General features: G+C 52.2%; 1 protein-coding gene across 2 annotated transcripts in view; it reads left to right on the plus strand.

The window, feature by feature from the left end:
- Positions 1-2,437, plus strand: part of ACSL3 (acyl-CoA synthetase long chain family member 3) — a 66,526-nt gene extending 64,089 nt beyond the window's left edge. For both annotated transcript variants that reach the window (XM_041737341.1, XM_041737342.1), the window contains one exon: positions 1,717-2,437. In XM_041737341.1, the coding sequence (XP_041593275.1) occupies positions 1,717-1,874 (158 nt within the window). In that variant the 3' untranslated portion in view covers positions 1,875-2,437. The remainder of the gene's footprint in view (positions 1-1,716) is intronic.
- Positions 2,438-14,076: the final 11,639 nt, after the last annotated feature.

Consider the following 14,076-nt stretch of genomic DNA (forward strand, 5'->3'; position numbering starts at 1 on the left):
CGTGTACGGCTCCCTAAAGCAAGCCTGATTTCTAGGTCAAGACGGTAACAAGCCTCCTGCCTGCGGCGACACAGCTGCCCTGCACGCAGCTGGAAATACATTCGTGTTCTCTGCAGAACGGCGTGCAGGCCCTTGAGGGGTTTTTACTCTTACTCTGGGATATGAAGTTAGCTTATTAATACCCATTAGGATAGATGAGAGAATAAAAGGGAAGAAAATAAAAATACTTGCTTTAACCTCTATACAAACACAACCAAATGAAAAAGCTCCTCCGATAGAGCCCTCGTTCCCCCCGCTGGTCGAGTGGCTGTGCGTGCGGCTGTGCGTGTGTATGTTCAGAGCCTCCGACGAGGTCTGCAGGGCGCTGCGTAGTCCCCAGGCTCCTGCGCCCGCTGAGTGTGGGGTCAGGCCCCGCCACCTTCGCTCACAGTGAATTTCCCGCTCGGGGAGCGCCCCTGAAGGAAGGTTAGTCCTCGAAGAAGAAGACCTTGCTGTGTCTGTGTTTACAAGTTGGGGTTAACAGATGTGTTGGCGCCCAGGGTGCCAGGGCCTTCACTGCAGTGAGCAAGTGTGTAATCGTGGCTGGGTGCGCACCCCTTATCCTCGTTAGACTGCCCACCGCTTGAGAACAGAGACTGTTCCTGTGTTTTTTAGAGTGTTCAGTAAAGCACTTGACACAGTAATCTTTTTCAATAAATATTTGTCGAGTGGATGCTGGAGAAACCACACCTCCTTCCCCTCCCTGGGTCCACCCCGCGCCCCGTCTCCAGCCCTGTGCTGGGACAGTCTGCTGGTGCCCGCAGGGGATTAGGAACAGTGGTGAGCGCACAGGCTTTCCTTTAACTTACATGGAATATTCTGGTTCGATGACAAGATTCTATTTACTTACTTATTTATTTATTTACTTACTTATTTATGATTCTCTTTAAACTTGATTATTTCTTAGTTTCTCAAGTAATCTCCTTGTACTAAACTCAAAACATAGGTGTGTGACATTTCCTTTCCTTAATCGTGGCTCTTAGGCCCTAGGGGTATACACTTTATAGTTCTGTGTATACGCGGCACCTCCTACGCCTACATACATATAGTTTATCTGTTTTTTTAAAAAAAAGAACTTTTTTTTTAAGCCCAACAGTATATTGCAAATATCTTTACACCCTGTACGTACCACATAGTTGGAACTCATTTTTAATGGCGGAATTATTTCATCTTCTGCCTGTATCATAACCGCTCATTGATGGCCATGTTGATTTTTTAAACAAGTATTTTGCTATTATAATTCTCACACATCTCTCTCTCTTTCCCTTTTTTTACTTCTAACTTTTGAGGGGTGGGTTATTTAATTTTTTTTGTAAATTTATTTTTTATTGGTGTTCAGTTTGCCAACATATAGAATAACACCCAGTGCTCATCCCGCCAAGTGCCCCCCTCAGTGCCCGCCACCCAGTCACCCCCACCCCCCGCCCTCCTCCCCTCCCCCCACCCCTAGTTCATTTCCCAGACTTAGGAGTCTCTCATGTTCTGTCTCCCTTTCTGATATTTCCGACTCATTTTTTTTCTCCTTTCGAGGGGTGGGTTATTTAGAAGTGAGATTCACAAGATGTGCATTTTGCTGGGTGCTCAAAGAGTGGAGAAGTTCTACAATTTATACTAAGAATCATACATTTCTCCTGCCTTTGCAGTTACATTTTTGTTTTTCCTTTTCTACCATCCCAGCGAGTCTAGAAAAATTCGAAATTCCAGTAAAAATTCGTTTGAGCCCGGAACCGTGGACCCCCGAAACTGGTCTGGTGACAGATGCCTTCAAGCTGAAACGCAAAGAGCTTAAAACACATTACCAGGCGGACATTGAGCGAATGTATGGAAGAAAATAGTTGTTCTCTTTCAGCCTCGCTTGCTGCAGGGAGCTCAGATCAAATAGGAAAATACTTGAAGTGCATGTCTCCACCTGTGAGGCAAACCCCGTTCCTCGTAGTAAACCTAAACTGTTACTTCTCATGACGTCGCCGTTTTTACTGACAGGATTAGTAAAACATTACGACAGCAAACCGGTGTCTGGCTCTTCTTTCGTCCCCCTTCCAACTGACCTTACCACCTAGGACTGCACTCGTCAGCATGAGGACTTTCTGAATCATTTTGGGGAACAGTGATTTTAAAACCTCAAGTTTTTAAACATGATTTATATGTTCTGTATAATGTTCAGTTTGTAACTTTTTAAAGTTTGGATGTATAGAGGGATAAATAGGAAAATATAAGAATTGGTTATTTGGGGGGCTTTTTTACTTACAGTATTTAAAAATGCAAAGGTATGGATGTGAAATTATGTAAATTCAGATGCTTATGAATCAAATCATTGTTGAACAAAAGATTTGTTGCTGTGTAATTATTGTCTTGTATGCATTTGAGAGAAATAAATATACCCATACTTATGTTTTAAGAGATTGAGACCTTGTGAATATATGCCTGACAGCGTCTTCTCTATATATTTATTTTTTATTGGGGAAAAAAATGGAAGTTCGGTTGGGGCTGCATGAGCCAAGATAGCACTAGAGGTTATGTTCAATAGTAAAGAAGGAAACCCAGCCAGTGTAGCACCGTGGACAGCCAGTGTCCAGTAGCCTGCCCTCAGAGCATTCAGGGTCCTCTGGTTAGCTCTGAAACTAGGAGGATGGCCTTTTTTTTTTTTTTTTTTTTAAGTTGGAAGCAATTCTAAAAGTTAGGGTAGGCTTTAAGCAGCAACGGCTAGAAGGGTATTCGTCAACTGTATGAACATTGAGTTGCCGATATTTACGATCCACCCGTTGATGGGCAGATCTGTCCACCCCTATACGATATTCTAGATGTGTAATCCTGTATCTCATTTCAAAATGAGGATTCTTTCCCTTGATAGTCCGCACTGGGGTGTGCGTGTCAGTGTCTGTTGGCAGCTTATTACAAAAGCCCCTGACCCCTTCTATGGAACAGCCTTTACACTAGAACGTGGGAACGTGGCGAATGCTTCTGACCCTGGCATTCTTACTAAGATACGGGAGAATTTAACTTTGTACCGCGCGGTGAGTTAAGATTTAATCTGTAGATTTTTATGTTACTGTGGAAACCATGTATGATCGTGAAAGCACTGTGATACCTACATGGAAAGGCTCTTCATCTGTGTTGCTTGTCTTACTTGAGCATGATCAAGAGTATTGATTCCTGCACCAATGAAGATGTGTTCAAATCAAACTTAAAAGTCATAGGTACCATGTTTTTTATGTCCTATTGGTTATTGATTGTCAGTCGGCATCGAGAGGCACCGGCAACAAGTGAAGAATGTCCATCGGTGCAGGATGGGAGTGCTGAGACCCAGGGCCCTGGAGCTTTTGGCCATGCCACACTCACATCGTATTTGGAGATACTGCGGTGTAGTGTCTGTCTTGAACTTTTCCCGTGTTTGTGTATATTTGTAATATGTTTTGAGTGTGTTCCTCCTTGTCATCGTTTAAATTTTCATCAAGTTTGGGAAGGCTGCCAAGAAGCAAAACCACGAAAGATGAAACGGAGCTTCTCTGTCGGGATGTTGGGATTCTAAAGTCAGGGCGGGTGGAAAATTTCTTTCATGCTTTATCTTTAGAATAATAATTGTTTGCTTTCAGATGACTTTTGAGGAGCTCCCTTTAGAAAAAGAAGGTACAGGGCTTCAAAGGAGAAAGAACACAGTCGTGACTTGAGACAGCATCAGAGGAACACCCAGCTTACCACTGATTGTGGATAGGAGTTTCTTTTCAGAAGCATCTACTAAGTCTGGTTTAATCTGCATCCAGTCCCATTTTTCAGGATTCTTTTCAGTCCTAAAATCTCAGATGCCAGGTGTCCGATGTCACAGCAGAGTGTGAGGGCACATAAAGTCTGCTCCCCTTTCTCCCACAGATCACTCTCTGACCCAAGCCGTCTTGAGTGACTTGAAACACGCTGTCTTAATGTTACCCTTTCCAAAAGAAACCGTTTAAAAACCCAAACCCAAAACACCACCCAGCAACGATAATTTTATTAAAATACTGTTCTGGCAAGAAGATACTTGGGGAGGAGAAATGTCAAAGTGAGTTGCTAAATGTAATACATCTGAATGTAGCCCATAGATCCTAAACAGAACGAGTCCCAGGAACTTGTTTTCTGGAAACAAGTCACATAAAGGTCTCGGCCTTCCCCTGGGCAGTAAGCAGGTTGGCAGCTGCCTCTGCTCCTCCTCGCCAGGCTTCCCCCACCACCCCTGCTGGGATTTTTTCCAAGTTTTTACTGACAGCAGAACAAAACAAAGTGGTCTCTACTTTATTAGTACTACTTTGTTCCCAAGTAACACCTAATACTATGGTGTTCTCTGAAGCTTGCAATTTTTTTTCAGCAATGTTTGAAGCTAGACTATCCTGGAATAACTTTTTTTTGCTGCTAAAATAACACACCGTTTTATAGTTTTTAAAGCAATTACTCCCTGTGATACGACTTTAAGTCTCTGATGCATGAGTTCTGTTCTAGGAGAATGACGTGTGTGTGATGTGAAGGGGACCCATTTGTAACAGGTGTGCACTCTGCACCGCGCTGAGATGTGCGTCCTTGACACTGTACAGCTGCTTATTCACTGCAAGTTCCTCTTTGATGTGTTCTTGGTTATCGCGGTTTTCTGCCTGAGGAAGTGTACGTCATCAAGGAGCAAGGTAGCCACGTGGTATGGACTATTTATTTGCAATTTGACATCGAGTCTGAAGAATAAAGAGTATGTAAAAAGTCTCTGATCTTAAAATTCAATATTTTCTTTTTCAAATAAAACCTCTATGATAAACTCAAACTTTAACTGGCATTCTTGAAATATTTTTAAAAATGAGTTTGGGGAATTTCCTGGGCCTGGCCAATCCATTTGATGGAAAACTTATTTTAGAAATTCTGTTCTTAATCCATTTAGCTGTAGCATTCTTCTGTTCTCCCTTTCTCAACCCTTTCTGATGTCTTCTTTCCATTTTTTTTTGAAGATTTTTTTTAAAAATTTTTATTTATTTATGATAGTCACACACACACACACACACTCACACACACACACAGAGAGAGGGATAGAGAGAGAGGCAGAGACATAGGCAGAGGGAGAAGCAGGCTCCATGCACCGGGAGCCCGACGTGGGATTCGATCCCGGGTCTCCAGGATCGCGCCCTGGGCCAAAGGCAGGCGCCAAACCGCTGCGCCACCCAGGGATCCCCTTTTGAAGATTTTTAAAAAGGATTTTATTTATTCACTAGAAACAGGAGAGACTCAGGCAGAGGGAGAAGCAGGCTCCCTGCGGGATCAAGCCCTGAGCCTGAGCCGAAGGCAGCTGCCCTCATCTAACCGGCTGAGCACCCCCCGCCCCGCGGCGCCCCCTCCACCACGATTCTGACTATACTGATGCTCTGCTGTCAGCATTTAAAATCAAGTGCTGACAAAATATTTTCTGCGCTTAAAATACTCCTGTAGCCTGAATTAGAGGCGATAAAAAATTTGTGGCAGAAACAAAAAGCGCGGCAGTCCCAAATCTAGGCGTCACGCGTACGTTTAACCCTGCGCTTGTGGGAGTTGTAGCCTGCCCCGATCGCTCACAAACCCAGGCCCCTTTTTGTTTTCCTTTTGGCTGATTTTCTGACTCCGGTTCTTGCCTTTGGGTGCTGTCCTGTCATCCCTCCTCCCCGCCTCCCCGCCGCGGCCAACCCTGTGGGAGGATTGTACCAATGTCCTGTGGTTCCATCCCCATCGCAATATGCTTTCAAAACAAAACAAAAACCCTTCTATTTGAGGTTAATTGCAGTCATAAAATTTGGCATCATAGTTCTTAACTGCTTATGTGACGTAACGGGAATGTACGCTCATGATCGAATTTCTAGCACTTTAGAAATACAGACTAAGAGTGAACATCCTTCACATACCCAGTGTTGAGAGCGAGTTGCGGGCCGGACGATCCCTCGCCACAGTTCACGCCTCGAAGCCCTGACCCCAGGGCCTCAGGATGTGACTGCGTTTGAAAATAGGATGAAAGAGGAGAATAAATGAGAGTGAGGTCATTAGAGTGTGGAGCTGGCGTCTTCACAAGAAGGGGATGGAGACAGGCCGGGGTCGGCCAGAAGACCAGCGGAGGGGGAAGCCCAACCTGCCAGCGGGTTGCTCCCAGCCTCCGCGCCTCCAGAATAGTGAGAAAATAGGCTTCCGTGGTGTAGGCCCCCCCCCCCCCCCCGTGTGCGCGCGTGACAGCGGCCCCAGCGCACTAGCGCAGCCTGGCCTGCCCCTTTCCACGCGGAGAGCACCTGCCCGGGGTCTTGCTTCGCCTGCGCGCAGAAATTGCCCTAGTTAATAAATCGGTCTTCTTGTGGCCACGTAGCTTCCCGCAGCATCGTGGTATCACCGCGTCTTTCATCACTTTCACTACTGGGCATTGAGGTCAGTCCCCAGGGCCCCCTACAATCTGTGACAACCAGGAGCCCTTACCTTGCTCACATTCTTGGGCTAAGGAGAAGCTCCTGCTCGGCCAGGCCCCCGGGGCGCGGGCGGGCATCAACCCTACAAGTTCCGCAAGCTGGCCCGTTGCTATTTTACTTGGAACGTTTACAGCCTGACTCCTGGGGTATATTTAAGTCCCCGAGGACCTGGGGGCTTTGGGGATTCTTTTTATTCCCCAAGTGGAGCGTAATGTGTCGGGAGCACGGGGAAAGCCGTGGGCAGTGGGGCCTGCCGGGTCTCCCGCCCCGGTGTCCTTCCCTGCCTCCCCCTCCTCCTCCCTGATGACTCGGCAATAATTTCATACGCTTTTTGAGTCCCTTGTGAATTTGTTAGCCTGCCCCTTCCCAGGAATACAGTAATAAGGGGTGAAATAAAATGTCTGCAGTACCGTCAACCCAAAAAAGACAAGGCAGGCTTTGGGGTGCGGGTGCGAGGGCAGCTTCCCCTTGGGCCCCTTGTCTCCGTCCTCTGTGGACTGCGGCCCCGGGACACCACCTGGCCTTCCCTGCAATGCTGCCGCCACCTGGCCTCAGCTCTGGGCCCAGCTTCTGCCCCAGCTCCTGGCCCAGCTCCCGCCCCAGCTCCCAGCCCAGCTCCCGCCCTAGCTCCCGGCCCAGCTCCCAGCCCAGCTCCCACCCTAGCTCCTGCCCCAGCTCCCGCCCCAGCTCCCAGCCCAGCTCCCGCCCTAGCTCCCGGCCCAGCTCCCGGCCCCAGCTCCCAGCCCAGCTCCTGCCCCAGCTCCCGGCCCAGCTCCCGCCCTAGCTCCCGGCCCAGCTCCCGCCCCAGCTCCCAGCCCAGCTCCCGGCCCCAGCTCCCAGCCCAGCTCCCACCCCAGCTCCCGGCCCAGCTCCCGCCCTAGCTCCCGGCCCCAGCTCCGGGCCCAGCTACCGGCCCAGCTCCCGCCCCAGCTCCTGGCTCAGCTCCTGCCCCAGCTCCTGGCCCCAGCTTCCGGCCCAGCTCCTGCCCCAGCTCCTGCCCCAGCTCCGGGCCCAGCTACCGGCCCAGCTCCTGCCCTAGCTCCCGGCCCCAGCTACCGGCCCAGCTCCCGCCCCAGCTCCTGCCCCAGCTCCCGCCCCAGCTCCTGCCCCAGCTCCCGCCCCAGCTCTGGGCCCAGCTTACGCGGATGGCAAGGTGGACCGTGGCTGCCGGCAAGGCAGCGGGGTTTGGAATGGGGCGTTAGGACAGGGATCACGCTCTGAATTGGATGCCGGGTCTCCCCGCTTCTCCCCAAAGCTACCCTGTTCTTTCTCTTGCTTTAAAGATACCGAACAATGATATCAGTTTTATTAGGAAAACCTCGAGAGAGACCGTGCTCCCCACCGGTGCACTGTCTGCACTGGCCCTACTCCTGAGCTTCACGGAGCTCCGCCAGCCCCGTGACACAGCCGCCCCGTGGCCCGCTCACCCCGCCTTCCAGGGCGTCGGGCAGAGGGGCCAGCTGGCTGGGTGCCTTCCGAGCCGGGCTGCGGGCCCCTGGGCGCCCACCGGCCTGCGGTCCCAGCGGCCCCGGTCCCTGCCTTGGCTCCCGCGTGCCCCACTTGGTACTGGCCATGGCCACGGCCCTAGTCACGGCCCTGGTCACGGCCCCGGTCACGGCCCCAGTCACGGCCACGGCCACGGCCCCAGCCACAGTCATGGTCATGGCCCGGGGCATGGTCACCGCCACGGCCACCACCTGGGGCTCCAGGAGCGCGGCTGCCGGCCGCAGCAGGAGCTCCCCAGGCCGAGGCCCAGGCCGCTACCGTCCCCCCAGGGCACCTCGCCCACTCGAGGGGCGACCCCTGCGACCCGCTGTCCGCCCTCCGCCGCCGGACCCACGGACGGGGATTCTGTGGCGGGGCTGCTCGGGGACCTCGGGGACCTCGGGGACCTCGGGACCTCGGGCCTGCGGCCACCGCCTCCAACGCGGGGACCCCGATGGCAGCGTGTCCCGCGGGCTGCCCTCTGCCCTCCCGTCGCCTCCGCGGGAGCTGAGGGGGTGCGTGCCCCGCTGCCCTGGGAGCCCCCCCTCCTGCACCCCCGATGCCCCAGACCCCGAGGCCGCACCCCCCTTCCGGCTTCTCCCAGAGGCCTCGGGGACCCTCGGGCGTTTGTCGCAAGCGGAGCAAGGAGCTGGCGGGAGTCAGAGCCGGAGCAGCGCCAGCAGCGCCCTTGCTCCGTGCCAGCCGCTCCCTCCCCCCCCGCCCGGGGTGACCCGGTGATGCCCTCGGCCCGGGCCGCTGGCCACACGTGGGGCCGTCCCAGGCTTGCGTCCCTCTGTCCCAGGCACAGGCCCCTCTGTCATGGGCTCTCATCCCTCTGTCCCAGGCTCGCGTCCCTCTGTCCTAGAATCGCGTCCCTCTGTCCTAGGCTCGAGTCCCTCTGTCCCAGGCTTGTGTCCCTCTGTCCCAGGCTCAGGTCCCTCTGTCCCAGGCTCAGGTCCCTCTGTCCCAGGCTCACGTCCCTCTGTCCCAGGTGCGCGTCCCTCTGCCCCAGGCTTGCATCCCTCTGTCCCAGGCTCACGTCCCTCTGTCCCAGGTGCGCGTCCCTCTGCCCCAGGCTTGCATCCCTCTGTCCCAGGCTCGCATCCCTCTGTCCCAGACTCAAGTCCCTGTGTCCCAGGCTTGTGTCCCTCTGTCCCATGCTCAGGCCCCTCTCTCCCAGGCTCGTGTTCATCTGTCCCAGGCTCAGGCCCCTCTGTCCGAGGCTCGCGTACCTCTGTCCCAGGCTCGCGTCCCTCTGTCTCAGGCTCGTGTCCCTCTGTCCCAGGCTCAGGCCCCTCTGCCCCAGGCGTGTGTCCCTCTGTCCCAGGCTCAGGCCCCTCTGTCCCAGGCTCGCCTCCCTCTGTCCCAGGCTCACGTCCCTCTGTCCCAGGCTCAGGGCCTGCGCATCTGTAGATCTGCGGGCTGTTTCCTCACAACCGGATTCCATCCGGTTTCCCTTCAGGGGCTTCGCGTCTGGAGACCAGGTGCTGGGGAAGCGGCTGTCGCCCCCGGCCACACCTCGGCCCTGGATTACTCAGCACTGACATCTGGCTTCTCACCGGTCAGAGTCCTGCATATTGGGGCACCGGGGGCCCAGGGCGTGACCCCGGGGTCCCAGGATCGAGACCCACATCGGGTGCCCCCCAGGGGCCTGCTTCTGCCTGCGTCTCCGTCTCTCTGTGTCTCTCGTGGATGAATACATAAGAAAATCTTAAAAAAGAAAAAACAAAACCAAAAGAACGCTACATGTCTTCCAAGGCTGAGCATGCCACAAGGCTGTGACATCTTTCCTCACGACCTGACCCCTCATTCCCACCTCTAACTTCTAACTGTCTTGTATCATTTCTTTGACAATTTCTTCTCTTCCCGGTCTCTTTTCCTGGAACTCCTATTAGCTGATACTGGGTCCATGGATTAGTCTACAGGTCTCTTATTTTCACTCTCACCTTGTTTTTATAATCTCTTGAGAGTTTGGGACCTGATGTTCGGGAAGTCATAGAGATCTTATTTTCCCAACCCTTGTAATGAATTTTTTTTTTAATTTTTATTTTTTTATGATAGTCACAGAGAGAGAGAGAGAGAGGCAGAGACACAGGCAGAGGGAGAAGCAGGCTCCATGCAACAGGAGCCCGATGTGGGATTCGATCCCGGGTCTCCAGGACCGTGCCCTGGGCCAAAGGCAGGCGCCAAACCGCTGCGCCACCCAGGGATCCCTGTAATGAATTTTCTGTTGCGATAATTCAAATTTTTTTCAGTAGCTCTTATTCTGGTCTATGACTCTCTTCTTTCTGTATATAATAGCATCCTATTTTTGTTTTCTGAGTACAATTGCTAATCAGAGTTTTCATTTTTTGAGTTCTTGTGCACAATCCAGCTTTTCTTTATATTGGTGGGAGTCATTCAGAAAGTGACTATTACAAACAATCTCTATCCCGAAACGTCATCCTTGGGTCCATTCAGGATGTGAGGCAGTAAAGAGATTCTGTACGTGGGCAAGCCCGTCCGTTGGAGGAGTTTGCCTCTGCAGGGTGGAGGGGCCGCAGGGCCGCCGTGCGGAGGTGCTCCCAGCGGCGCCCTTTGGTCTGCGATCTATTAGGGGGGGCCGCGGACAGAGCAGATGCAGCGGGCAGGGCGGCTGTTTCTCAGACCCCGTCCAGTTCACTATCTGGACGTGCCTGCTGCGTCTGAGTTCTGAACCTCATCAGAGGGTTTGGCTCATTTTCCGGAATGTCCTTCCTCCCATGCAGACACTAGGTTGTCATTTCCCTTCATCTTCATTTTAACATCCCCCCGCCCAGCCTCTGTCTTTCCAGGTGTTTGTTGACTTCGCCTCAGCAACGGCTCTTCTTTTCCTGTCTTTACTGTCGTGGGCTCAAGCCCTTTAACATTTCCTTGCTTCCATTTTAGTGAGGACCCAGGAAGGGGGGGAGGTGGTGCGTTAAATCACGCCTTCAACCTCCATCGAGGCTGGAATTCCTGTTTTCTCTACTAGTTCTTTATTCAAATCAGGGCAGTTTTCTGTTTATGGGACTAAATGTCTAAGAAACGTAAAGTAGATGAGAATCTAGCACTGGGCAGGGGCCGTGTTTGAGTCGTCGTCTCCGGGAGCCTGGCCCACTGTCCTTCGGGGGTGTGTGCTCGCTACGTGGTTATCGGCAGAGCCACAGCACCGCTTTCTGTCCTGTGGGGCCAGTGGGACTTCTCACACATCTGGAGGGCCAATTGCATCTCCGTTTCGTGACCTTTTATATTTTTAGTCTTGACCACGCTCTTTCGCTGGATTGGAACGTGGCAAGACCGTAGAGTAAGTGCCCTGCATGGGGAGATTCATATTCTCTAACTTGTTTCCAAAGCTAGAGTCCCCTTGGCTCACTCTTCTTCCAGGTGGAAGTGTAACATGGGCCTCTAACTATCCCTTTCCCTTTCTCTCTTGCTCTTTTTGTCGTCGTTGTTGTTCACTAGGAAGACTAGGTTATTTCCTCTCTGAGTTCCCGAGTTCTCTGAGTTTGGGGCCACCTCTCCCTCCTTCTGCCTGGCTCTGGGCATGTGAGTGTGTGTCCACTTGCATGTGCCCCCTCTACACACCCTGGTTTTCTCGGAACATTTTTCCCCCTCAAAAGGAAACTAAATCGGTGGTTTAATCTCATCCAAATAAAAACCGTCCAAGCAGAGCAGCGTGACATGGTCCTTAAATCCCATAGGTCACATTTTTGGCAAATAGCTGTGTCCTGCAACTGTCATTCCCATGATGTCCAGCTTACTCATCATCTAAAGCATGACATTTTCTCGGTCTTGGAATGTTCCATCTCAATTTGCATTGGAGGAAAAAGTTATCCTTTTACATGGTAAATAGGAAAAAAAAAGTACATTGTGGAGACTTTTCTCATCAAAACTAGGAAGAAGAGAAATTGCTTGCCTTGCCCTCCCACCTCCGCCCGCCGCCCACCCCCCGCCCCGGGGAGACAGCTGGTCTGGGGTGGGATCAGCTCCGGAGGAAAGCCAGAAGTAATATTGCATATTTGGAAAAAATCCATTGCACTATTTTTCCTTTTCGCGCTTCAGGGACCAAGAAAACTACCCAGTTAATTGGCATCTCTTCACGCTTTTTGCAGATTGATCCTCAAGAGAACCACAGTTCAGCACGTTTAGAATGAGAGGACATGGCGGAAAGGACACGGATTGAGGCAGAGCTAGGAAAGCCTTGGCTTGGGGCAGCAACTCAGCCCCATTGCTCCTGTTGTGGTGAAATACGTTTAACAGCTAAGTTACCATCTGCACCACTTTCGAGTGGACTGGGCTGCGGCACCAGGCGCGTCCGTGTGAGCCGCCGTGGCCACTGTGCGTTGATGGAATTCTTGCATCTTCCCCAACCAAACTCTGCCCCCCGCTGCACTAACTCCCCGTTTCCCTCCCCAGCTCCTAGTAACTAACCTCTATTCTACTTTTTGTCCCTACGAGCTGAACTTGCCCATTCTCGCTGCTCCTAGAGGTGCCATCGCACATGTTCGTGTCGGCCTCATCTCACTTCGCGTCATGTCAGGATTCCCCCCACTTGTCGCCCGCATCAGAATTCCATTCCCTTTAAGGCTGAATAATGATTCTCTGTGTGTTGATACCGCATTTTGGGCACTGAGTCCTCTCTTGACGCATGTTTGGGTTGTTTCCCCCTTTGGGTCATGGGGAGAAATGCTGCTTCGTGCTTTGGTGTACAGATGACCGTCTGAGTTCCCGCGTTCATTCTTCTGGGTGCATCCCAGCGGTGGACCTGCTGGGTCCTACGATAATTCTGTATTTAGCTTTTTGAGGAACCGTCAGACTGTTCTTCACAGCACCAGCATCATTTTATGGATGAGAAGGCCTAGGCTCAGAGAGGTTAAGTGAGCGGCCCGCGGTCACAGAGCCTCTGAAGAGAGTTATTAATTTAGATGGAAAGGTACGGAGGGGCCCCTGGGGGGCTCCGCCAGTTAAGCATCTGCCTTCTGCTCAGGTCATGATCCCGGGGTCCTGGGATCGAGCCCCACATCGGGCTCCCTGCTCAGTGGGCGTCTGCTTCCTCCCACCCCTGTACTTGCGCCCTTGCAAGCACGCACTCTCTCTCCCCCTCTCGAATAAATACATAAAATCTTAAAAAAAATAGAGAAAAGGTATGTAATACCTCTCCATAAATAGGTTCTTAATAATGGTTATTCTCTTCCCTTTTCCTTTTGATGGGAATTCAGTTATTGTGGCCTAAAGTCTCACTGGTCTGAAAACTCCACACGCTTTCTTTCGTTGCTTTATTGATGTCACAAACACAAGCCATCCCCCACCCTTGGCCAATGTGGTTCAGGAAACCTTCTCAGACGTCAGAGGTGCAGGCCCTAACAGACAATTCACGGGCTAATTTCAAATCACAGCTCTTCGTCTGCAGCCTTTCCCGGGGCCAACTTGGGGTGGCGGTGGCCAGTACTGTCTGGGGTTCCTGGGAGTAACGGGACCGCCTCAAGGTTATGTTCACGTAGAATTCTCACCGGTGAAGATCCACCTGCGACCTCCCCTGCCCCCTAATCCCTAATCCCAGATGGATGCTCCAGGGAGGGAGCCCTGAGACCCTGCTGAGCAGAGGCCACCGGAGGGGGACACAACATGAGGGGTGTGGGGCCGAATTTAGAGGCTCTGCTGGCTCCTTGTCACAGGCCTTGCTCCTCGGTGTCCACCTTCAGACCTTTCCCCTCCGCCTCACCTTCCACACCGGTCTGTAGGTGGGTATGATCGGAAATTTTAAGTTGTTACCTCTCCTGGGAGTATTTATACCTAAACCCTGAGTTCTGGGGCACCTGGGTGTCTGAGTGGTGGAGCATCTCCCTTCGGCTCAGGGCATGACCCCAGGGTCCCGGGCTCGAGTCCCGTGTCGGGCTCCCCGCAGGGAGCCTCCTCTCCCTCTGCCTGGGTCTGCCTCTCTCTCTGTCTCCTGTGAATAAATATATAAAATCTAAAAAAAAAAAAAGTCTGAGTTCTGATTGTGGAATGAAAGGCACCTGTCGGAACTCCCCGCAGATGAGTTTGGGGAGCTGCCCGTGACGTCACACGTCACAGGACACGGATCTTAGAGACGGAGGCTACCCTCGGTGCCTCCCAACCCAGG

The sequence above is a fragment of the Vulpes lagopus genome, chromosome 22 (assembly GCF_018345385.1).
Source record: "Vulpes lagopus strain Blue_001 chromosome 22, ASM1834538v1, whole genome shotgun sequence".
NCBI lineage: Eukaryota > Metazoa > Chordata > Mammalia > Carnivora > Canidae > Vulpes > Vulpes lagopus.